The sequence below is a fragment of the Podarcis pityusensis genome, assembly GCF_964106645.2.
Source record: "Podarcis pityusensis genome assembly, chromosome: 7".
In the NCBI taxonomy this organism is placed as follows: Eukaryota; Metazoa; Chordata; class Lepidosauria; order Squamata; family Lacertidae; genus Podarcis; species Podarcis pityusensis.
The window spans coordinates 66,073,990-66,100,534 of NC_138031.1; the positions used below are offsets into that span (position 1 = coordinate 66,073,990).

Below are 26,545 nucleotides of genomic sequence, written 5' to 3' on the forward strand. Positions count from 1 at the left end.
TCTTAGCTTGTAGAAAAGTGGAAAAGAAAATTCTGCCTGTTGCAGGAGGATCTTCACACAAACGGGTTACTTCATTCTTCCCCCTCTCAAGGTGTTTTGTGCTTCGGCTGAGGGTCCTCTCACATAACTTGAGAACCTAAATAAGTGTTCAACAACAGGATATTTGTTTTAGAGCATTTTGTTAAGACGACTGTGGAGGGAGAGGAATCCTTCACAGATGGGTGAGGAATCAAAGCTAAACTGGATTTAGAATAGAAGCTGAAACAGATGGCTTTGTTTCTCATCAAATTTTATTAATAATCATGGAACATCACATCTCTATTTGTGGAGACACTGAGTTTTCCTTCCGTAGATTCCTTAGTTACCTGATCTGCAAAACATTCCCAGCTCTGGGTGCTTAGCTAACTTGATATAACAAGCCTTTTTCTTTTTAAGAAGATACTCTTGTGAAATTATACCTGTGCAATTGAGACCATGATCCGATATATACTTGCTTGAAAATAAGTTTCATTGAACTTATTTCATTGAACTTTACTACTGAATAAGCATACTTAGGACTGAGCTGATATGGATAAGAAACAAATGTCCCTATATTCTTTGAGTTTATCTATTGCATTTGTATGTACAATAAGAAAGGGTCCTGTAAATGAAGGATAGTCAGAAACCCAAGTGGAGGAATAACGTTCTGGCTGCAGTGCCTTTTCCAAGGCTAAGTTGTTGTGACTGTTTAACAGTGAGGTTTTTTGAGAGCAGTGGTGAAGCTAGCTAAGAGATTCTCAAAATTTTGCTAACAGAAACTACTTCAGGTCAAAAGCAAGCCCCAAATGACTGACATTGGGACACATGGGCAGACCGTGTGTGTGTGTGTTTTATAGAACTACTAATTCTTATGAGCTTGTTAACAAGGGTGCGGTTACTGTGAACCGGTGCAAAAATTGAGGGGCTGTTTGCACAGGCTATATCCAGATATTATGAAAAAGCTGGAGGGAAGAGCCCACCCTGAGCCTCCTAATCAAATCATTACAAAAATGAGGAAAGTAAAGGAAGGAACATGCTCCTCCTGAAGCACAGAAGGAGACATCTGTGTTTTGACCATCGATCCCATATGGTACTGATAACACTAAGGTTGCAGGTTCGATCCCCAGACGGGACAGCAGCATATTCCTGCGTTGTAGGGGGTTGGACTAGGTTGGACCCCCTCAGGGTCCCTTAAAGGTAAAGGTAAAGGGACCCCTGACCATTAGGTCCAGTCGTGACCGACTCTGGGGTTGTGGCGCTCATCTCGCTTTATTGGCCAAGGGAGCCGGCGTACAGCTTCTGGGTCATGTGGCCAGCATGACTAAGCTGCTTCTGGTGAACCAGAGCAGCACACGGAAACTGCGTTTACCTTCCCGCCGGAATGGTACCTATTTATCTACTTGCACTTTGATGTGCTTTTGAACTGCTAGGTTGGCAGGAGCAGGGACCGAGCAACTGGAGCTCACCCCGTCGCGGGGATTCGAACCACTGACCTTCTGATCAGCAAGTCCTAGGCTCTGTGGTTTAACCCACAGTGCCACCCGCGTCCCTTGCAACCCTACAATTCAATGATTCTGTGCTGATACAGCCACCACAGTACAGACTTCTTCTGTCAGAAGAGCAGCTAAAGTCAGAAGGAGTTGGATAGGGATCATGATGTCCATTTGTTATCTACTGACTTTTCTACATCAGGGGAAAAAGTGGGGTCTGGAAATCCACACTGGCTTGATGGCTTAAGCACTGGATCCACATAGGATATGCTGCAGTTGATAAAAAACAAAACAAAACCCTGGACACTAAGCTTGAGGAATTAATCCTCTGTAGCTCATATTCCTTTAGGGTGACTAATCTAAGGAAGACATCACCTGCACACTACTTAATACCTTGTTAAGAATGCAAAGGGCAAGAACGGGAATGGCCAGTACATTCCAAATGAAGGTGTGGGCGAGGAAGGAGCCAGAGGGTGGGGAGTGTTCAAGCTGTCTTGTTACATGAAGAGTTGGAGCTGGCTCTCTTCAGATGCCTTCTGAGTTACCTTCAGAAGTTGCTAGAGAGCATGGGTCATATCCAACTTAAGTTTTATGCAGGGTAGACTCAATGAAAATAGTGGGCCCGACTTAGTCATGTTATTAGTTTCAATCAGTTGACTCTGAACACGGCTGGCATTGGCTGCAGCCCTATATTTCTAGTTTGCTGGCATTTTCTCCTTCGAAGTGCCATGTGTAGTCTGAGCTCTGTATGTGTGACTGACAGATTGAATCTGGAAGCCTATTCACCGTCAGTTATCTTGGGATTTTTTGTAGCCTCCTTCCACCTGCCAAAGCATTTGCAGTGGGTATGTCGAGAGGGATTGTCAAACTTTGCTGTAGAGAGAGCTTTCCTTAAAGTTTAATTTAAATAAATCCCTGCGTTCAGATGTCTGTAAGGAGGTTAGGCTGCAATTCGTCTTCCAGACAGCAAGTTTTCTATGTGGATGTATATATTTCTCCCTATTTTTATGGAGAGAAAATTATTTTATGCAAGTTCTTACCTGCAGCCCAAAGTGGTTCAGGCCCCAGGCACTGGCTTACCATCTCAACGTGAACTAGGTCTGTCACAGGTCAGAGGAGAGGCAGATTAAAGACATGGAGGAAGCCTACATGATGATTTATAAAGTCCACAAGAAAGATATTTAGGAAAGTGAAAAGGTGGGTGTAAGTGGGAAAGGATGCCCTCTTTTTCCTTTAGTAATATCAAACACTGTACCAAGTAGAGCAGTATATAATCTATTAGATGCCCATCAGCTTGTTCAAAATCAATGCATGTGTGTACATACACTTTGGACTAATGGGAAGTTCGCTTTCCCTTGCAGCTCATGCCTCACCTAAGAATTCCTTATTTTATATTAATAGCTATGGGCCTATATTATTTGCAAAGCCAGTTGTCATCACTTTTATGAGAAAGTTAAATTATAATTGAATGTCTTCTGTCTCCTTTTCATAGGCAGGACTTTTGAAATATGCTACCTTTAATAGAGCCCTTTTCACAGCATAACTACTGCAAAGGATTCTGGGGGATTTGCTAAGGTACATGTGGCACTGGCCTGGCATGTTCATAGTTTATAGTTAGCGAAACCTTGAATATGCCCAACCTGTAGCTACATATATCTGGGGAAGAAGATAAATGGGAAGTTGTCGCTTTAAACAGAACAGTGATTTTGGCACTGGGAGCTGTTGCAAAGACCACAGCAAGCAAAGCATCATGACCTATAGTGAGCTTTTTGCAAATCACTAGTTATTCCATTGTCAGATGCCCCAACTCTGTATCCCTGGGAAAATGACTCTGCTGCTGTTTCCAGGGCTAGTTTTGCCGAGACAAAACAAAAGCCAAATCAAGAGCCTGTAATTATCCTAAAAGCTCTTACTGTTTTCAGCTCTCTTCTGATCAACACTCTGTGAATGCATAATCAAATTATATTGAGGAAGATTATGGAGCTAGTGACTTGGGATAATTGGTTGTGTAAACAATATATTGTTTTTACGAAACCCATTTATTATTACCTGCTTTCACGTGGCTCTCCCACAGAACTCCATATTGAACAGAGATATGGTTGTGATTATGACATCGTTCCTAATGTCCTGTTATTTCACTCCTAGAATATGGAAGGGAATCATGTGCAGTAGTAACAATCATGCCCCCACCAACTCCACTAACCCTCAACCTCCATGCATTGAAGGCGGCTTCTAAGTTTGCTTGGCTGAATGCTCTTGGAAGCCTCCCTGCAGCCAGAAACTCCACAACATGAGGGTTTCCAGTTGTAAGGGAAGGTTCCCTTCAGACCTTTCTACTCAATGTGGGAAGACTGGGGGTGCAGCAGGTTCGAGATGGCATGCACCCCTCTTGATGCCCCCACAGGTTCCTTAAAAAAACAACACACAAATCCACAGGTTCCTTGAACATAGAGCTTGTTGCTACTTGGGTAGCTTGCATAGTTCAGTGTGGGAAAGCAGCCGGCACCCTCCCACATTATTTTCTTCCCGATTTTGTGGACTCCCTGTGGCATTTGCACAGCAAAAGCTACTTGCAGACAAACCCACAAGAGCATGGCCCATTTTGAAACCATGGCAGAGTTGCTGTTGCCATTGCTGCCCAGGTATTAGCAAACATTATTTCCTGTCAAGAGTCACTGGAGGTTGGAAAACCAGGAATCTTAGGCTCACCTGTGGTGGCTTGGAACCACTTCCTGTCTGTGAAATATTTTCAGGCTCTAGCCCCAACCACCCAGATTGACTATTGGGTAGTTCTAGATCGTTATTGTTTAGTCATTTATTCGTGTCCGACTCTTCATGACCCCATGGACCAGAACACGCCAGGCACTCCTGTCTTCCACTGCCCCCCGCAGTTTGGTCAAACTCATGCTGGTAGCTTCGAGAACACTGTCCAACCATCTCGTCCTCTGTCGTCCCCTTCTCCTTGTGCCCTCCATCTTTCCCAACATCAGGGTCTTTTCCAGGGAGTCTTCTCTTCTCATGAGGTGGCCAAAGTATTGGAGCCTCAGCTTCAGGATCTGTCCTTCCAGTGAGCACTCAGGGATGATTTCCTTAAGAATGGTTAGGTTTGATCTTCTTGCAGTCCATGGGACTCTCAAGAGTCTCCTCCAGCACCATAATTCAAAAGCATCAATTCTTCAGCGACCAGCCTTCTTGATGGTCCAGCTCTCACTTCCATACATCACTACTGCGAAAACTATAGCTTTCTATAAAAGACTTTTGCGTGATCAAAAACAAGATAGCTCAGCCGGTAGAGCATGAGACTCTTAATCTCATGAGATTGAGCCCCGTGTTGGGAAAAGATTACTGCATTGCAGGGGGTTGGACTAGATGACCCTCATGGTCCCTTCCAACCCTTTGATTCTATTATTCTAACACTCTTCCTTGCTCTGGTGTGTGTTTTTGGCTCAGCCTTTGGTTATAACTTCCCAGTGCAACTCTTGCCTCCTGGTTTCCAACTCCCAGATGCTGGCTCCCTACTGACAGCTGTCTATAGCTAAGCCCTGGGGTTTCCTTGGCATTTGAAACTAAGCTCAACCCCTTTGTACATATTTACCTCCTCGAACCAGAGATTTCTAGTGCCACAAGGCTTTAACTTACTGATGTGCAAATACTTCATTATGAACTGAAGGATAAGTCTGTCAATGGTTAGTAGTGATGGTGGCTATATTATGTGGCTTCTGAATACCAGTTTCCCAGTTTCTGGGGAAGTTTAGTCGGGAAATCTCTGTTGCACTCGTGTCCTGCATGTGGACTTCCCGTCGGCATCTGCTTGTCTGTCATGAGAAAAAATTGCTAGATAGGCCTTTGATTTGATCCAGCTGGGTCCTTCTTATGTTCTTAACCAGGCATAGGCAAACTCCGGCCCTCCAGATGTTTGGGACTACAATTCCCATCATCCCTAGCTAACAGGGCCAGTGGTCAGGAATGATGGGAATTGTAGTCCCAAACATCTGGAGGGCCGGAGTTTGCCTCTGCCTGTTCTTAACTCTGCACTACTGCAGCGTTTTTGTCTTTGCCTATTAGCATTGACGCAATCCGACAGAACAAGGTGAGTGCACACAGAAGGCAACAGGCAATATTTATGCTGTCAGGATCCCAGTATTCTCTTGCCTTTTCAGCACACACTTATTGTGACACATTCAAGGACCTTCTGAAGAAATAATTGCACCTGCAAGGTGGTCAAATGTGAACTCGTCTTGAGCCGTGTATGCTTAAAGGAGTGTTTAGTAATTCATCTAGACAGCTTGATGCCATCAGCTGCACAGGAGTGGATCAGTCTCTTCGGTTTAAGCACAATGCCTTGATATGTGAAGCAAGTTTGCAATTGAAGTCTTATGCCTCATCCCAGTTATTCATTCCATATGATCAGATACAGCTTCTGATACCATTTTCAGAATACATTGTGCTGAATAATTTCGATCTTTCCATTTCTATTAATTCATTTCTTATTGGCAGTGTTTTGCACTATTTGTAATGTTATTTTGGGGGGGGGGGAATTAGCGTTTGCTAAAGAAAACACATTACCACTGTCAGTTAGCCATCCTCAAAGGAAAAATCAAATTGTCTGTGTGCACACATGTACACATATGCATATACACTCTCTGTCTCTCTCCTTTGTTTTCATGGAAATTGATGAATACCAACCAATTTCTTTCATACATTTCAAAACTAGTCTGTGCTGCAGTAGTGGGGTGTTGTTTTTTGCCTTCCCTTCCTTGTAGAGGTTCCTCCATTTTTACCCCTTGTGTCAAATAGCAGATTTGGATGAAGGAGGGGGGAGGAGAGGTTTTAATGGGAAAGGATGTATGAGGGGAAAACTTAAACCTCCATTCCATTTCTTTGGTTACAGATTACCTTCACCCCCTCCAATTCAGCTGGTATTACCTGTGACAATATCCTCGTTATGTATCTTTACTATCATGTACTGTATGTTTTTTTGGGACACGGGTGGCGCTGTGGGTTAAACCACAGAACCTAGGACTTGCCAATCAGAAGGTTGGCGGTTCGAATCCCCATGATGGGGTGGGCTCCCATTGCTCGGTCCCTGCTCCTGCCAAGCTAGCAGTTTGAAAGCACGTCAAAGTGCAAGTAGATAAATAAGTACCACTCCGGTGGGAAGGTAAACAGCGTTTCTGTGAGTTGCTCTGGTTCGCCAGAAGTGGCTTAGCCATGCTGGCCACATGACCCGGAAGCTGTACGCCGGCTCCCTCGGCCAACAAAGCGAGATGAGCGCCACAACCCCAGAGTAGGTCACGACTGGACCTAATGGTCAGGGGTCCCTTTACCTTTACCTTTATTGTATGTTTATTGTCTGTGGGTGCACATCAGAGCAGGGAAACACTTTCCCCCCATAGACCTCTTGAAAATTGCTGAGGGTTGTGGTGGATCACTTAATGATTTTTTTCCCCCACCTCTGCATCAGCATTATGATAAAAAAAAACCATATATTGAAAAATGATGGGTCCTAGGCCAGGCCACTTGGAAGGGCCCTTTTAGCTGACAAAATTTTATGGGGAAATTAGTCAGCTGTACCAATGACATGTTGTGAAAATCACAGACCATAGGCCAAGAGGGGCTTGTTAGTAAATTACCAAAATGGTATTGATCTCCATTGTCATTTGGGGAAGGGCCATAGCTCAGTGATAGAGCATCTACAATGAAACTGCTAGCACATTTGCAAAGCTAAGCAGGGTCCGGTATGGTTTCAAATTGGATGGGGGACCGCATGTTGAGATTCTTTCATTGCAAGGGGTTGGACTAGATGGCCCTCAGGGTCCTTTCCCAACTGTACAATTCTACGATTCAATAAACCTTACTTCAGCCTTCTCTTGGTACCCTTCAGATATTGTTGCCCTGAAACTGTCACCAGCCTCAGTCAGCATGGCCAATGGAATCAGGGCTGATGGAATCTGACAACATATGGTGGGAATCTGGTTGCAGGCTGAATATTTTACAGCAGAATCAACCCCTCTTGTCTCATGTTTGCCAGCAAATTAGTAATCCTATTGGGGGAGTTTGAGCCAGAAACCTATTAAAACTTATCCCGTAAGTGCACTTGCTTCTTAAATAGACTTGATGCCCAGAGACACTAGCTGTCACAATTTTTTTTTTTATAGCCCCACCAGCAGGCAAGAGGCAATCTCTCATTCAAAGATAGTTTGGAAATGCTTAACAGACCTGAAACAGGTTGATGGTGGTGGTGAAAAGCATGCCATCTGGCTGAAGGCATATGCGTCCCTTTCTCTTTTCTTTCCGTGTGCAACTCGCTGGAACAGAAAGTGACAGTAATTGAAATACACAGAGGAGGACTGATGGGGAGTGACACTTATTGTTGAAGGAACACCAAATTGCCATGCAGATTTCATAGCTTGTGCGACCTCTGCTTCTTCCACCATGTTAGGTTATTACTAAATTAAACATGCCGCTGTCTAAAAAGGACCACTTCTTTCTATCAACATTTTTGCCCATATAACTAAGGTCCTGCTGAAACAGAAACTGGGAGCATTACCAAAATGTTTAGTGTTTGGTTTTATTTTACTTTTTTGGCTTGTAAACACCTGCTTGCAACGAGGCAAGGAAACATTCTGAATGTTGTGACACAAAGAAGTTGAACTCGTGCGCCAGGCAACTGGCCTTGGGAGGGAAAATGCCATGGACTAGTAACTTGTGTAGATTTATTTGGCAAGGTAGTTCTGCAGGTACAGCTGTTTTACAGGTGCACTTTTAAAGTTATGCCCATATAAAGCATTTTATGTGTGCACCTGGAGATGTAATATGAGTGTGCCATGACGTATTTTCAACGTTAACTTTTCATTCCAATACGTGCCATGGGGTCAACAGATGCAGCGCATTTCATAATGGCCACAATTTGAAAACAAACCCAATAGCCCCTGGAGGTGATAGTGGTAGAGACACAGCAAGCGACAGAGAGGAATCAAACTCCCCTTCACACAGGTAGGAGCATAGGGCAAGAGCTGCCTCTAAACCCTTGAATCAAACTCCTACCTACCCCCTGAACAACCTGATTTCAGAACCAATTAACCCTGCCCTCCCAAATGAAGTGACTTGTCTTTCATTCTTCTCTCTTGGCAATTGAAATTCTCTCTCTAGGGGGAGGGATTTAACTGGCTGACTCCCTTATGATTTTGGGGAGGTATTTTGGTGATCAAGGTGGAGAAGATATGGTGGTCGTCACCACCACTTAAAAAGTGGAGAAACTTCAGAGAAGCTTATGAAAAATGGGAGTCACTGTGGAATCTGCGAGTGATCTTTTCCACGAGCTCCCTTAGGTACATGCCTGTGTATTCTGCTTTGTTTATTGCACTGCTCTGGTTCTCTTTTGGGTCCTGCTGGCAACAAAGGGGACTGCATGAGTATATCTTCTGCTTAAATTTCGCCAGGGATAAATGCAGATAAGCTAACTCAAAAGTTGTGCTCATTGCAGGGAAATAATAATGCAGCCTGACTGATAACATCCAGAGCAACTGTCTGGATTTGTGTCTGTGACCTGGTTTTAGAAACGTCTTGTAAATAAACCAATTTTAATCTAGTTCAGCCATTCACTGTGTCAGTGGGACAGGTCATCAAGGACTTTATTGTGACCTCACTGTGATCAAATGGATATTTTGCAGTTTAAAGCAAACTTTCATTTTCTGTGATGGCTACAAACAAATAAATATTTGCCTCTGGTTCTAGTGCAAATGGATGCAAATATAGTTAGTCATAACCTAAGTCCCATTGAAAACAATGAGTTAGTTGTTGCGTTTAACTGGTTTTGATGGGATTTACAGTGCAATCCCATATGTATCTACTCAGCTAAGTCCCATTCAGTTCAATGTGGTTGAACCAGAGGGTCAAACGGTATACAGTAGCATTTAGTCACGACTTGCTTTCATTGGATTGCATTTATTTGCATTTATTTGCAGTGAATAATGGAACCACATTAAACACAAGTAGGTTTAAGTTACTCCCTTTTCTGTTTTAATTGCTGAGAAACTAGGCACCATGCCATCCCCTCAGGTGTGTTATCTTCCTAATTTTAGGTTCTGTTCTGTGGTTTGTGGAGAAAATGAAAAACCCTTCTCACACAGTGGATGTACCATATTGGCCTGAATATAAACCTCACTTTCCCCCCCGAATTCCAACCGTGAAAAGATAAAGTGCTACCTTACAGTATGTAGCCAGGAGCATGGGGCAAACAGTGCCAGGAGCGCGGCAAAGTGGGGCCTGCCCCATGAGTAGTCCCCAGTCCTCTCCCCCAAGGCCGGGAAGGGAGAGAGCAAGGAAGGGGAAAGGCCACTGGCAATGCAGGACAACTTCCCCCCACCCCCCCACCCCCGCCCCCAGGATGCAGCCAGGAACAGCGAGGAATGGTGTGGCTTATATTCGGGGGGGGGGGTTCTCCCCCTCCAATTTTAAAGGCTTATATTCAGGTGTGGCTTATATTTGGGCTAATACAGTATATTTAAGTATATGATTGTTGGGAGAGAACTAATGAAATAGAGGAGTGTTGTTAATGTAGACATGGCAATGGTTTGCATGACTATTTTGAACCATACTTGTGGAATAATATATATATATTTTCTAATGTCTTACGAGGTGTGTGCCCTATTAAATAATCCACAGGATTATTATTATTACTGTTATCGTCTGAAGTTTCATAAGCAAGCAAGAACAGCAAAGAGAACTTACTTGAATCCTTTCCCCTTTCATCATTACTCATTTCACTCTCAACTCCTTTTCTCTCTCTTTTTTTCAGGAATAGAACTCTGTCCTCCTGGTCACCGTTTCATGATAACGATGGTGGCGAGTTTTGTAGCAATGGCGGGGCAGTTCCTCATGCCGGGTTTGGCTGCCCTCTGCCGGGACTGGCAGGTTCTCCAAGCTGTCATCATCTGTCCCTTCCTGCTGATGTTGTTGTACTGGTTGTAAGTATTTGCCGTTTCTCATTTTTCAGAAATATTTACTGATAAAGCTGGCCATGTTGGGCCAAACATGGGTTCCCAAGGCCACGGTTCCTAATGGGGTGACTCGGGACATTTGCATAGGATAATTACTAGACAGGAGTAGGTGCTTAACCCTTTCCCTAACTGCAGCTTCTCCCTTGCAAATGGCAGGAGAGGCTCCAAAATGAGGCATGAGTAAGACAGACTTAGTGGGAAGGGAATCAGCTGGCAGAGGGGATGTTCTGTTTATGGAGTCTCCTTTGTGAATGCCCCTATCCCTTGCACCTCCCTTTATCTCAGCAGACATGGGATTGAGACTGTATATTTGTCACATGGGCCTGATGCTGACCTGCAACTTATGAATGCACAGTACAGTCATACCTTGGGTTACAGACGCTCCAGGTTGCGTGTTTTCAGGTTGCGCACCGTGCTGAACGCAGAAGTACCGGAACAGGTTACTTCCGGGTTTCGGTGCTCACGCATGCACAGAAACACTAAATCACGCTTTGTGCATGCACAGAAGCACCGAATTGTGACCCATGCGTGCGCAGATGCGGCGCTGCAGGTTGTGAACGCTGCAGGTTGCGAACATGCCTGCCGCACGGATCACGTTTGCAACCCAAGCGTGCTTTGGAGACATTTATTTGTGGGTGCCTACCAATTACCATATTTTTCCATCTATAAGACGCCTCCATGTATCAGATGCCCCCTATTTTGGGGGACTCTAATTTAAGAAAATGGGGGGGGGATCTATCTGTGTATAAGACACCCCCAAATATTGGACATTATTTTTTAGGGGGGAAACCTAGTCTTATACACGGGAAAATGTGGTAATTGCCATATGTTACATTGGCCGCATTATATTGGCCACAGGCAATGTAACATATGCTAGAAAACTGTATGTTCCCCACCCCCACCCCCTGGTTTCCAATAAACATTATCAAAAGTTTGACTTGTTGTTAATTATTATCAAAATTTCTATACCACCTGTCTGCTGTAGATCTCAGGGTAGTTCACAACATAAAAATATAAAACAGTTGCCAGTGAAACATTAACTCTTTATGCATATTGTTGCAGATGGATTTTTTTATTGATACTTTTAGAGAAAACTCTTAAGTTACAGATGAATGCTTGAGGATGCAAAACTTGTTGCATCTTTTAAAGAAAAAGCATTTAAACTACCAGTGGCATCATCCTTGATTATTTTGGAGGAAAGATCAATCCAGTAAGCAAACAGTTTAATGTTATTTGGAGTTAAAATAACAAAAACAATGAAGCTTACAAGTGCTATGTTGGCCGCTACAGAATTACTTGGTAGCATTTATCTCAGAAAGAAGTTGCAACCCAGATTTAGTATGGCTTTTATATCTTTTTTTAAAAAGGAAATGTAAAAATGACCGTACTTTAGAAACAATATGTTAGTGTGCCTATTACCCCTTTAGATTTCACACACACACACCTGGAATAATAATATGGCATGTACTGAATGTCCGTTCCCCTTCACCTCCACCCCCCCATCACTGCTACTTCTGGAGTGAATCAACAAATTCTGCCCTTAAAGATAACAGCTAAAAGATAAGAATATCTGTTGAGCTTGCTGGGGGAGATACCTGTTTGTTCCTTCTGAAAAGGATTGGGGGCAGGGAATCAAAGTAATTTTAGTATGGCTGCAGCTTGCGATTTTCTAAAGTAGAGGTACCTGATGATTTTGTGTATTCAAAGCACATTTCCCTTTCTTTATCTGCATTTCTCTTCCCGTTTGCATTGCATATTCTTCATTCCGCTTCTCCTACTGTTTATGTCAGGTCAGCACTCTCCATTGGGTTTCTATTGCCATGTCTTGCTACTGCTGCTGATAACAAAGTTGAAAGAGCGTATATCCCGTGCTTCTCTTCTCATGTTGATCACCAGCAAATCTGGGAGGTCAAGAAAGAGATAAAATTGACTTACAGGGGTATATCTCCAGGAGTTTCCTCCACTCATAAGACTGGCCAGATAGAGTATTCTGGCATCAGTCTATAAAAGCAAGAAGTCTCCATGGATAAGGATGGATATATATATATATATATTTGTCATTTCTGGATGCAGGTGTGTGGCTGCACATAGAGATTTTGCAAACGCACACTATCCAAGCAGTGGGTATTTCAGCATAGGAAATCTATGGAGACAATTTTAGAATACACACTGGCCACATCTACATATTTATTTTGGTTTCATGCCAATCTTAACTATTGTGAAGGGACGCGGGTGGCGCTGTGGGTTAAACCACAGAGCCTAGGACTTGCCAATCAGAAGGTTGGCAGTTCGAATCCCCACGATGGGGTGCGCTTCCATTGCTCGGTCCCTGTTCCTGCCAACCTAGCAGTTCGTAAGCACGTCAAAGTGCAAGTAGATAAATAGGTACCGCTCCAGCGGGAAGGTAAACAGTGTTTCCGTGCATTGCTCTGGTTCGCCAAAAGCGGCTTAGTCATGCTGGCCACATGACCCGGAAGCTGTACACCAGCTCCCTCGGCCAATAAAGCGAGATGAGCGCCGCAACCCCAGAGTCGGCCACGACTGGACCTAATGGTCAGGGGTCCCTTTACCTTTACCTTTAACTATTGTGATGTCCCCCAAACCCAAGAATCCTGGATGTTACTGTTTTTGGTCAAGGCGCTTCAAAACTTGGTTAGCTACCTCTAGTCCTCTTCCTCCACTCCCAACCTAGAGTTCCCAGGGCTCTCTTTGGGAAAGAGAGTTTTGTCTGTGGTGTAAATCATGGCCACTGATATTCCTACCTCTTTGGTGGCATCTGCCTCACCTCTTTGGTCTGAAAAATCTACACTGATTACTTATTCTTCCATGCTATCGTTCCCCACGTGAATAATGCCAAAAGCACTCTCAGCATTGGAACTGGTTCTGATGCCACATGCATTGAAGCTCAAATATTGGTTCCTTGGCTTAAAAGAAAGTACAGCAAACTTCCCTGAGAGTGTCTGATTTCATGCAGGAAATGTGCATATCAGCTTCATTATTGTACTAGCAATCACTAGTTATATATACAGTTTAGCTTAGGGGTGGTCCTCCTTATTGGACTACAACTCACATCACCCAGCATTGACCCTGCTGGCTGGGGCTGATGGGTTTTGGAGTCCAACAACAACTGGAGGAACATAGGTTCCCCAACCTTGCTTTAGTTCCTGCTTGCTTTAGTTCTTTGTAAGCCTCCACTAACACATTTTTTTTCATCTCTAAAGTGTTTTCCCAGAATCCCTTCGGTGGCTGATGGCCACCCAACAGTTCGAAGCTGCAAAGAAGCTCATCCTTCACATCACTCACAAGGACAGGACAAGCACGGAATGTGATATCAAAGGAGTCTTGCCCGGTGAGTGTTTGTCCCTGTGACAGGCTATGAAAATACAAAGATATGAATGGTTTCTACTCTACCTAATAGAACCTTTGGACTTCAACAGAGTGAAAAATTGTGTTCTTTGGCTTGCTTTGCTTTTGGGAAGTTAACTTATTTCACTCTAGCTTAAGAATGCGTTCTCATGACTTCATTGGAAGTTTAGGCTTTTCTGCCATTTGACTTCAGAATGTCCACACAACAAACACAAAGGAGTGAGGGAAATAATGGTTTGGTCCCTCCTCTGAAGTTTTGCTTTAGAGATAAGGTATCATTTCTGAATAAGAGGGATCTGCTTCCCCTATTCTGGTGACATTTTCCTTGATTTTACATTGCTGCTGTTGTTGTTACTACTACTACTACTACTTTTTTATTTATATGCTTCCCATCTGACTGGGTTGCCCCAGCCACTCTGTGTGGCACCCAACAGAATATTAGAAACACAATAGCACATCAAACATTAAAATCTTTCCAATACAGGACTGCCTAAGGAAGCCAGGCCTGTTAACTCCCACATACAGGAATATTGGCTCACTTCTCAGTTCTTTGTGCTTAATCTTCTTCTACAGGAATGCAAAGTATCCCAGATATATACTTCTGTGTTGCTAGTTGCAATTATTTTTTGTTGAGTTACTGTTAGGAAACAGGACACATCTGTTTCTGTATTCTTACTGAAGCCAATTGTGCTTGTTCTTTCCCTTCACCTCCAATTTATTAGGCCATCTCAGTAACCCCATATATTAAGCATTTTCCTGTCTGCACTGCTGTAGGAATTCATTGGCAGGGTGGGGGGAGGCATGAGAGGTGAACATAGTAGTGCAATGGGCAACAAACATATTGGATTCCCCCCCTCCCAAGTTTGCTAAAGTGAATACTGCACCATCTCATATGAGGAGAGGACAATGACTAATCGCTGAAAGCACATGCTGACTTAAATGTAGATGGCAGTGCATCGCTTAGAAAATAGGAAATAACATTTCTGTTCAATGTACGAAGTAGAAATGTAATATAATGGAGGGGGAAGTGCTTGCCCACAAAACGATGGGAAGAAAATGATGACTTCAATGCAGGAAAAAAAATGCATAATTGCAAATCACTCTATATTCTTTACACTTTAGCAATTTAATAAGTAATCACTTGACTCACTATTGAGCTCACCTTCAGCTCCCAAATGGTGTGTTAAACTAAAGAGTACTGCATATTCACTAGTGCAAATTGATCAAGCGCCATCTTTTCCGAAGCAGAAATGTGTACCCCTTTAGCTTCTCTTACAAAACAACCTTACACACCCCAAACAGCTTCTGACACATTTTTATCAAATTTGGAGCCAATTTCCACTGCCCTCATTGGTATGATGACTTGTTCTGCATTGTAGTTTAGCCACAGTGAGGTGGCTTTGAGAGTAAAACTCCCATCACAAGCAATTCACTCATATTTTGGGTCCGGCTATGAATTGAGCTACCATGTGTATGTTGCTGGAGCCATGTTGGAACACTTAGGTGGTCTGTAATAATCCACAACTCTCCTCACTGAAAGTGATTGTGCGAATTGTCAATTGGTCTGATGTGGTAGACTTGGATAATGCAGCTGAAATGTTGGATCGGTGGCAGAACTTAAGTAAGCTGCTACCCTCAACAGCACCTGTTTGTTTTGCTTATCGGTTACATTTGTACTCAGCCCTTCCTGCCAGGGCACTCAAAGTGGTATTTTGGGTGTTCCTGGGTGAGCTCCCATCTAAATACTGGCTGGGCCCATTTTGTTCCGGAGATGGCAGCACATCACATGCCTTCATGTGATTATTTGAGTCCATAAATAACTTCCTAGAATCCAGATAATTTTAAATAAGTTCTTAGCCTTTGTAGTTGTAGAGAGAAACTGAGTAAGTCACAGTAGCTTGGTAGAGAGAAGATAAGATAAGGATGACTCAGCTCACAGCCTTGCAATCCAAGGAATTAGCAAAGTGTCAACATAGTTTGTGTGCTTGGATGTCCTATGTATGGCTGGTGGGACTGGATGCATTGAATTGGAGGGGGAGGCAAAACAAAATGACCTAGAGGAACATGGCTTAGCTAGGAATGTGCATGTTGCTTCTATTGTTTTCTGGCAGGCTGTGACAATACTGCTAAGCCTTTGCTGACACCTCTCCCTCACTTATTTGACCAAGCTCCATTGACCTGTTTGGTTGGCTCCCCATCACAGGCCAGAAATGGTTCCTCATGCCAGGAAGTGACGAACAGGACAACCCGTCACAGAGCACTAATGGCTTTGCTATCAGGGCGTTCCAGATTGGGGATGAGGGAAGCAGCCAGGCTGGAGGTAATGTATAAGCCCATGTTCTCCAGGCTGCAAGATTACAGAAGTTCTACAAAAGCCCTAGAGGAGCTCGCCCTCAAACCCAGGCTTCATGATCAGCAGTCTCACTTGATTCGTTTGTGAATCAGCTGTATCTCTTCAGGCTGCACCGGAGGTAGGGATCAAATGGTTGAAAGCTCCCCCGTGTCAAAGGACGTATCCTGCACATGCAGATGGAAATGTAATGAAATTAGAGTTACATGAAAATACCCTTATGTGCCAGGGATAATGCTAGGCTGGAAATTTGTTCCATCGCTTGCTAACTTTTGTATGTGGAGGGGATGTTTTCTATATAGGGAGCACTCAAATATTTGATCCCTTACCTGCAATAAGAAGAAGCAACAGTTCAGCAATCAGGCTGCTTGGCAAAGGAGGGGGAGTACAGTGGTTCCTCATTTGCCTCTAAGGCTGAATTGTCTGATCCACTGATACATCCTTTATGCACAACACAAACACATGTGCACAGGAGAGGGCTGTGGGCATCTTTTTGAACAAGCTGCCTCTCTGGCTACATTGATGTGCCCTTTGTTGATATATTTTTCATCTGTACTCCATAAAATCACAGTTGCCTTCGGTTTCAGTCCCACTGGCATTGACGGATACTTTCCTTGCAGCTTGTGATGTTTATAATATCAGAGGCACTGTAGGAATTCCTCACCTGCTGGCTCCTGCAATACCTGCCTGTTCTTATCTCCAAACGAGAATCTGATCTGGCAAGCCATTGCTAACATTCCAAGAAGCAGACTGGAAATAACTTAGAAAATGATACTGGTGTGTAAGCAACCTTCAGAGCAGCTTGCTGAATAAATATTGAAAAGAGTCAGATGGAATGGGTTAGGCAGCCAACAAGGTGCGTCCATAGTTCATGTAGATATATGGTAATGGAGGCATGCTCGTTAATTGTTCAGTCTTTAACCTATGGATGCATACTGTCTCCAAGAGCAGATGCTACGGAATACCAGTTTCTGGGAATCACAGGTGAGAGTGCTGATGTCTCAGGTTTTGCTGGCAGGTTTTCCATTGGCATTATCTGATTGTCCACTGTGGGATCCAGCGGGTTCTTCTTATGTTATTATGCAATTCAGCACATATAAAATACCGTATTTTTCGCCCTATAGGACGCACTTTTTCCCCTCCAAAAATGAAGGGGAAATGGGTGTGCGTCCTATGGGGCGAATGCAGGCTTTCGCTGAAGCCTGGAGAGCGAGAGGCGTCGGTGCGCATGGCTTGCGGGCGGCAGCCTGCAGCGCGGAGCATGGGGCGCCCTCCGGAGGATGCCCCATGCTTTGCGCAGGTGTCCGCAAGCCTTGTGCGCCCGGGGGGAGATCCCCCCTGGGCGCGCACGGCTTGTGGGCGGCAGCCTGCAGCGCAGAGCACAGGGCGCCCTCCGGAGGATGTCCCGTGCTTCGCGCAGGTGTCGGCAAGCCTTGCGCACCCGGGGGATCTCCCCCCCGAGCGCGCACGGCTTGCGGGCGGCAGCCGGTAGCGCGGAGCATGAGGCGCCCTCCGGAGGACACCCCGTGCTTCGCGCAGGTGTCTGCAGCCTGCCGCCCGGCGCGTGGGGTGCCCTGAAGCAGAGCGCCCCTCACGCCGGGCAGACATCGGCCAGCCCCACAAGCTCGGGGGACAACGGGGAGGCGCAGCGCCGCCATCCCACTGTTCCCCGACCTGGTTTTGGGGGGGAAATAAAGGGAAAAAAATTTCCTTTATTCCCCCCCCCCCCAAAAAGTAGGTGCGTCCTATGGGACGGAGCGTCCTATGGAACGAAAAATACGGTACATTTTAGCATCAGTCTAGGTAAAGCTAGGGCTCTAAATCTATGTAGAGGCTAGGACTCTGAATTTTGCCTCCTTGACTTGTGACAGCAGAAGACCAGTGTCTCAAATGCAGGCAAACTACAATATAAGAAGAGTTCTATGCACAACTCTTTAAGAGTGAAGCTTTCCTCTGGAACCATTCAACTTCTGGAGCTCTTCAGATTGTACAAGTTTGGTTGTGAAATGGATAAATTAATGGATATAGGCAGTGCTTTTTTCTTTAAAAAATGCTTAGGGGTACTCTCATTTTCCTACTTATATTGAAATACTGCCCCTCAATGAGGCCAAACGTAGATTCACAAAATGTTTAGGAGTATGCGTACCCCTGCATACCCCCTAGAAAACAATAACACTGGATATAGGCACAACACATTTTAAGGCACAGGTTTTAAGCTTTTGATGAGCCTTGCCAGGTGATATGTAATGTCCAACATCTCCAAAAAGGAAAAAAATAGAACAATTAACAAATTGCACTGGAAGTGGGGTTGTTCAAAACATCATAAATTTAAAAGCAGAGGTGTTTTTTTTAAAAAAGCCTCCCCTTCTGCAATTCCAGTTTGCTCGGTTGTTTTGCTAATATAATCATAACTAGCTATGCCTTAACTGCAGTCGATCATGAGAAATCCAGTGGTGACTCCTCTAAGACTCAGCTGAATTTTGCATTTTATGTTTACAAGGCCTTAAACAGTGGAAGGAATCTGATGAGGTGTACTTGACAATTAGATATGCACTTCTTTGTTTACATTGATGATAAGACCTCCATTGTACTAGTAGAATGAATCTACTGTACTGCATGGCCTGAGCCTCCATGATGAAAAAGTCTTGCCGAAGCTAAGCAAGTTAAGTCTGGGGTGTGGGTAGCGCTGTGTTCTAAACCACTGAGCCTCTTGGGCTTGCCGATCAGAAGGTCGGCGGTTCGAATCCCCACGATGGGGTGAGTTGCCGTTGCTCTGTCCCAGCTCCTGCCAACCTAGCAGTTCAAACGCTTGCCAGTGTAAGTAGATAAATAGGTACTGCTGTGGCAGGACGGTAAATGGCATTTCCATGCGCTCTGGTTTCCATCACGGTGTTCCATTGTGCCAGAAGCAGTTTAGTCATGCTGGCCACATGACCCAAAAAGCTGTCTGTGGACAAACGCCAGCTCCCTCTGCCTGAAAGTGACATGAATACCGCAACCCCATAGTCGCCTTTGACTGGACTTAACCATCCAGGGGTCCTTTACCTTTACCTTTAAGTCTGGTCAGTGCCTGGATAGAAGACAGTTGGAGGAAGCCCCTGTATGTTGCCCTGAGCCCCACAATGAAGCAAAGCAGTGTAAATGTAACAAATAGATAATATAATAGCAACACATGCAACATACATAGGAATCCTGACCTTATTATTTTGCCCCTATGCCTGTCATTGTTTTACACTCTGGTTATGAGAACATCCTCCTCCTGTAGTATATTTGACACCGGGTCCCCCACCCCGCAATATATGTGAGTGTGTTTAAGATAACTCTTCTACAAACTCTGTTATGGCACCGGACGCAGGTGGCGCTGTGGGTTAAACCACAGAGCCTAGGACTTGCCAATCAGAAGGTTGGCGGTTTGAATCCCTGCGACGGGGTGAGCTCCCGTTGCTCGGTCCCAGCTCCAGCCAACCTAGCAGTTCAAAAGCACGTCAAAGTACAAGTAGATAAATAGGTACCGCTCCAGCAGGAAGGTAAACGGCGTTTCCGTGTGCTGCTCTGGTTCGCCAGAAGTGGCTTAGTCATGCTGGCCACATGACCCGGAAGCTGTACGCTGGCTCCCTCGGCCAGTAAAGCGAGATGAGCGCCGCAACCCCAGAGTCGGTCACGACTGGACCTAATGGTCAGGGGTCCCTTTACCTTTACCTTTACCTTTTTACTTACTCATAGAAATTCTGGATGCAGCCCTTTGAGGGTAACACGGAAAGTTGCCTGTTTGCTTATAAAATGAGCTTTCTTTGCCCTACACTTCCACAGCAGTAAAGAAAAAGAATAGGTGCATGTGTGTACTGATGACTCCTATGCTATTTGGGGCTTCTTATTTTGCAGCAAATGGTATAATTTATCTGTATGATAGTTTTCCAGCTGCGTCCTCAAATTTGTGAGAATGATGCCTGCGGTGTACAGGAAAGCCTCCAGTAAAGTTTGCAAGAAGATGAGTAAAACACCTTTTTTCCCTTTGGGGCTTTTCCTCACATCACGTGACGGGAAAATGTCAAATGGAATTTCCTGTGTTTGCAGTGGGGTAGTGGAATTTGACTAATTTTCTCTGAGAGAGGCTTGTCTTCCTATGTGTTACAAATGTCAAGGAAAAAATGCACAGGGACCGTAAAGCAATCTGAGTTACTGTAAACAATAATAAAGCCAAGATAGAAGCTGAAGACAAATATTGGGCATCCGTTTGCTTTGTTGTTGTTGTTTAGTCGTTTAGTCGTGTCCGACTCTTCGTGACCCCATGGACCAGAGCATGCCAGGCACTTCTGTCTTCCACTGCCTCCTGCAATCTAAGGTGCTTTAAATCAAATTCCCCCAACCTGGTGTTCCCCCCACCCCAGATGTAGTTGGACTACAACTCCTATCAGCCTCAGCCAACATGACTGATCGGACTTGTAGTCCAAAACACCTGGAAGGCACCAGGCTAGGGGAAGCTGAGTCACACAAAGGGATCCTAAGAGAATTTATCAAACATCTGCATTTCAAGATAGAAAAAAATATCCCCTCCAAAAAACAAAGTCCAATTCCATTGGACTTCTTAAAATAATTTGAAAAAATAAAATCAGACTCTGGTTCCTTTTACTCCCATGTATGTCACTGCACAGGGGAAAAATCACACTGTTTCAGGTGTTTTTCTACCTATATTTTATGGGATCAGAATGTCATTTCTTTTCACCACAGTGAAAGGGGACGAGCAGTTACATGTCTCTTAATTGAGACAGGTCTGCCTGCTCATCCACAAACTTGTATTTCCCACTGCAAAGAAAACATTTATTGTGTATTATTGCTTAAGGTAAAAGCACAGGTGTTGAGAATGTATTGCGAATAGGTTAAGATTTCTACTTAAATATCTCTACTTGAGATGAAACCTGCATCTGGTCAAGCCTCTGTGAAGGTTACAACGTAGGTGGGCCTGGCAAAAAAAACCTTGGTTACAGTTACTAGGGAAGGAAACACCTCTGACAGTTAGCAGTGCTGAAAGTGAATGTCACTGATATATTTGCACTGATCAGGGGCCTTTAGAAAGGACTAATACGGTTGGAGTACTGAGCGTTACTCAAAAGTTCATACTAGTCTTTGGGTCTTTGGGTAAAGACCAATAGAAGGGGGTCCTGCTGTCCACATATTGGTGGTCAGGCACAATAGCCAGCAGAGTAAAAGACCAGACAAAGCACTGAGACAGGCAGAGAAGAGGCTTGCAGGTAGAAAGTTGCCAGCCCGAACAACCAAAACAAAACACTTGTCTACCTGCTCTCTCATACAGAAACCCTTAAAGTCAGGGGAGAATAGAAAATTGTCTCCTGGAGGCAGTTCTAAACGTGCAACAAGGCAACTGGGTTTTTACAAGCGTACCCTAGTTCTTAATTCCTCACTTATTTCCAATTTTTACCCATGCCTACATTCACGTGCAAAATAAATAATGAGAGAGAGAGCATCTAATCCTCAAGTTCTGTGAGAATGTAGCTATGAGGACATGGGGGTGGATACAATTAACTAAGAGTGCAGTCATCGGATCAAGATTAAAGGAGACATACCAAACTCTTCTTTATATTGCACAATCGCCAGACCTGAGAGGTCTATAAGAACTCGAAGAGAGTTCACCGTATTATGGAACTTGGAAGGAAGTGATGGAGAATCCATATTAGAGCATCCATATTGCTGGGTTGCTCTGCCTCATTTCAAAATTAATGATTATTTTCCCCCTGAAAAAGTAAATTGTTACTTTTGTTTCAGAATTGGAGAGAGAACTTGGCAGGAGGCCGAAGAAGGTCTGCATTGTTAAAGTGGTGGGAACCAGGAACCTGTGGAAAAACATTGTTGTGCTATGTGTTAATTCGTAAGTACAACCATATTCCTGTACAGTGTGTAACATATTGGTGCCCATGGGGCAATGAGGAAAAGGTGAAGAATGCTCTACCTTTTAGCACACAAGCCCAGTGGGTGATCTCCAACTTAGAGTAGACCTATTGAAATCAGTGGACTTACTCATTTCTATGGATCTTCTTGGAGTATGGCTAAAATTGGGTATCCCCTACTGTCTTGGATTTGAGCTCTGGAAGTAAAAATCTGGTTGCTCTTCATTCTCCCAAGTGGTTAGTTCGCCCTTGGATCAGACTCAAAAGAGAACTGAATGTTAACACCTGCAGTTGTCACCACCTCTTCATTGGAATGGGATGTTTTGGACCGTTCAGAAGAAGCCCTTTCCCTGCCTTCTGTTTTTGCTTTCCAACTCCCTCTCCACCAACTGCTTTCTCCTACCATTCCATGTTTGTGGTGGGAACACTGGAATACAACCCTAACTGGGGGAAAGCAGCTTTGCGGGAGGGTTTAATACACCCTCCCACTGTCTCCAGGTTACGTGCTTCCAATACTGCTTCATGGTGGAGAGGCAACAGGAGGGGTGTTATTGCAGTTTCACACTGGGGCCTTTTCCAGTGCATTTTCTGGCGGTTTGTGTTATTTGTTAGCAAGTATCACAAAGCAATTTTTGGTGTGTGAAAAACAGCGTACATGCAGTGCTGTTAAGGTGAACAGCGCATGATACAAAAAAATCAATGGATGTCTCAAGGGGGCAGAGGGAGGGAGTACAAAACATCCAGATCTTCTTGTTAAAAGTGAAGACATCTGTGGGAAATGTTCACCATGACTAAAAGCATTCAAGTTTGCCAAAAGTCTTTGTCACCTGCAACTGGAGCAAAACATTTTGAAATAAAGCGGAGAAATCTCTCATCTCCTCTGGAATTAAAAATTAAAATTCCCATGCTACAGCAGTAAACTAGCTTAGGGGCTGCAGGGCAGACCATGTGGTACACCTTTCCAGCCACTTTCCACCACTCAGGATTTGCCACCTGAGACAGCTGTCCCACTCTGCTTCATGGTAGGGCCGGCCCTGGCTTACACTCAGGGTTGCAGTCTCATGCAAGTGCAGAAAATGAACTGTATTGGACACTGTGTGTTGAGTCTCTGCTTGCTTTTTTAAATGCGGGTGCCTTCCCCTATTTCGTTGAAGATTGGCTTCACAGTGATATAGTCAATGTCCAGTGAAATATTGCTGAGGAACAGGTCTAGGATTTCTTGTTTTCAGAGGACATGGCTTCAGTATCTTACATAGTTCCTTGCCCTTTGCACCAAAATAGTAAGACTGTATAAGCTGTGCAAAATCAAGCAATTATGTATAAAATCAATTTGTATACCATGTACAGGTCACATAATTGTGAAGCATAACGTTTTCACAGCCCTGGTTAATATTTAACCTAGTACCAATGGTTCATTTGATGTTGTATAGAACACCAAAGGTGATATTACCCTAGCTCTCTCATCAGTGGTTGCTAGTTGATATTGCAGCTGCCCTAACCATATGTCTGGAACCTGAGCTGTGGTAGCAAAACAGTTTCTGTGTAATGTATAAGCGACTCTTCAAGGCAGTGTCCATGTTTTCCTAGCTGTGGCAAGCTACTCTGACCCAGTGGCTCTCCTCTCCACACTGCAGTGTTCCGTGAGACATGGATCTTTGAAGTTGCAGGGAAAGCTTATTTAGTGGCAGTGAATACTCTTTGGGGGATCTGTTACTGGCGTGGAATCTCTCCAGAAAATCCCCAGGGCAAGTCATGCTAGATGTCATGGCAGAGCCCTGATGGTAACTGCTTGGACGTGGTTTGCCACAGTAACGTGTAGACCAGAGATGGGAACCTATTGCCCTTCAGATGAAGCTAGACTCCACTCCCAACAGCCCCAGCCAGCATGGCCAATCATAAGGGATAATGATAACAACTTGTGAAAGGTCATAGGTTCCTGATTCTTCATATAGATTCTTCCTAAAATCTGACGCTGGCATCTTGAGCAAGTGGGAGAAAGAACCATGGTTATCATATGACTGATAACAATAAAATAAGGTAAAGGTAAAGGTACCCCTGACCGTTAGGTCCAGTCGCAGACAACTCTGGGGTTGCGTGCTCATCTCGCTCTATAGGCTGAGGGAGCCGGCATTTGTCCACAGACAGCTTCTGGGTCATGTGGCCAGCATGACTAAACCACTTCTGGTGAACCAGAGCAGCACACGGAAACGCCATTTACCTTCCTACCGGAGCGGTAACTACCGTATTTTTCGTTCTATAGGACGCACCGGCCCATAGGACGCACCTCGTTTCTTGGGGGGGGGGGAATGAATAAAAAAAATTATTCCCCCCCCCCCCCCGCGGCTGCCGCCCCAAGCCTCGCGTGCTTCGGGCTGCAGGCTACCGCCCCAAGCCTCGCGCGCTCGGCGGGACCTCCTGCCGGGCGCGCAAGGCTTGCAGACACTCGCCCGAAGCACGGGAGCCCTCCGGAGGGCTCCCCGTGCTTCGGGCGACAAGCTGCAGCCCCAAGCCTTGCGCGCTCGGCGGGACCTCCTGCCGGGCGCGCAAGGCTTGCAGACACTCGCCCGAAGCACCGGGAGCCCTCCGGAGGGCTCCCCGTGCTTCGGGCGACAAGCTGCAGCCCCAAGCCTTGTGCGCTGGGCGGGACCTCCTGCCGGACGCGCAAGGCTTGCAGACACTCGCCCGAAGCACCGGGAGCCCTCCGGAGGGCTCCCCGTGCTTCGGGCGGCAAGCTGCAGCCCCAAGCCTTGCGCGCTGGGCGGGACCTCCTGCCGGGCGCGCAAGGCTTGCAGACACTCGCCCGAAGCACGGGGAGCCCTCCGGAGGGTTCCCCGTGCTTCGGGCGACAAGCTGCAGCCCCAAGCCTTGCGCGCTCGGCGGGACCTCCTGCCGACGCGCAAGGATTGCAGACACTCGCCCGAAGCCTCGCGCGCTCGGCGGGACCTCCTGCCGGGCGCGCAAGGCTTGCAGACACTCGCCCAAAGCACGGGGAGCCCTCCGGAGGGCTCCCCATGCTTCGGGCGGCAGGCTGCTGCCCCAAGCCTCGCGCGCTCGGCGGGACCTCCTGCCGGGCACGCAAGGCTTGCGGACACTCGCCGGGGCTGCAGGCTGCTGCCTGCAAGCCTTGTGAGCCCGCAGGAACTCCCACCGGGCTTGCAAGGCTTGCGGATAGCTTCCTGAAGCCTGGAGAGCGAGAGGGGTCGGTGCGCACCGATGCCTCTCGCTCTCCAGGCTTCAGCGAAAGCCTGCATTCGCTCCATAGGACGCACACACATTTCCCCTTCATTTTTGGAGGGGAAAAAGTGCGTCCTATGGAGCGAAAAATACGGTATTTATCTACTTGCACTTGATGTGCTTTCGAACTGCTAGGTGGGCAGGAGCTGGGACCGAACAATGGGCGCTCACCCCGCCACAGGGATTCGAACTGCCGACCTTCCACTCAGCAAGCCCTAGGCTCTGTGGTTTAGACCACGGCGCCACCTGCGTCCCTAACAATAAAATAAATTGATGTGCAATTCAGATTTTCTCCCTCTACTTTTTGTAAGAGCAAAGCATTTGGGACTAACCTAAGTCCTTTCCCCTCCCAGCATTCCAGCTTTGGGTTGTATGTCATTATCTGCCTGGCTATTCAATAACAGCACCCTGTTCATCCTTGTGTTTTATCTCTCAAAGGCTGACTGGCTATGGGATACACCACTGCTTTGCAAAGAGTATGATGGGTCACGAAGATAAGATGTCACTGACCAACAATTTCTATGCGGACTACTATACCATGGCAGGGATAACGCTGGCATCCTGCCTAGCCATGTGCCCTGTTGTTGGATTCCTTGGGCGAAGAGGGGGATTGCTGCTCTTCATGATCCTCACTGCTCTGGCTTCACTTTTACAACTAGGTCTTCTCAACTGTGAGTGCAGGCATCCAATTACCGCATCCCGTCTGTGTGCCTTGGGTTCTCTTTGCAAAGCACTGTGTTTCTGATTTGTACAAGGTTTCAAGCCTGCTGCTGTTCACTTGTAGGGAAGTATTAAGAAAACCCAAAAAAACTAGCTGTGCCAGTCTGATTTGGAGAGAGTGAAGTCCTAAACAGGGAACAATGAAAACAAAAATACATGTTGGCCCTATGTTCCTTCCCCCCCCCCCCCTTAGGGTTGGTTTGTCCACATTCCAGCATTTTCATTGCTGCTGATTGTCATCCTCTCCATTTTAATTGGCACTGATTTGCCATGTGATTCTCACCTATTTCATGAAGCGTTTACTCAGCCCTGGAACTCTGAGCATCCAGTATTGCTGAAGAAACTGTCTGTGTGATGAAAAAGTGTCATGCGGTAACTGGCACTAGAAAATCCAGCACCTTGGGGTGCAGATATCGTATTGACTCATCCTTGTTCCAATAAAACTAATGGGCCTTTACATTG

General features: G+C 45.4%; 1 protein-coding gene across 4 annotated transcripts in view; it reads left to right on the forward strand.

The window, feature by feature from the left end:
• The window catches only part of SLC22A23 (solute carrier family 22 member 23), a 107,402-nt gene that overhangs the window by 54,028 nt on the left and 26,829 nt on the right, over window positions 1-26,545 (forward strand). For 3 of the 4 annotated variants that reach the window (XM_081014800.1, XM_081014798.1, XM_081014801.1), the window contains exons 4-8: window positions 10,309-10,477; window positions 13,732-13,859; window positions 16,080-16,196; window positions 22,008-22,110; window positions 25,802-26,034. In XM_081014800.1, the coding sequence (XP_080870926.1) occupies window positions 10,309-10,477; window positions 13,732-13,859; window positions 16,080-16,196; window positions 22,008-22,110; window positions 25,802-26,034 (750 nt within the window). The remainder of the gene's footprint in view (window positions 1-10,308; window positions 10,478-13,731; window positions 13,860-16,079; window positions 16,197-22,007; window positions 22,111-25,801; window positions 26,035-26,545) is intronic. The other variant, XM_081014799.1, reaches the window with a different exon arrangement.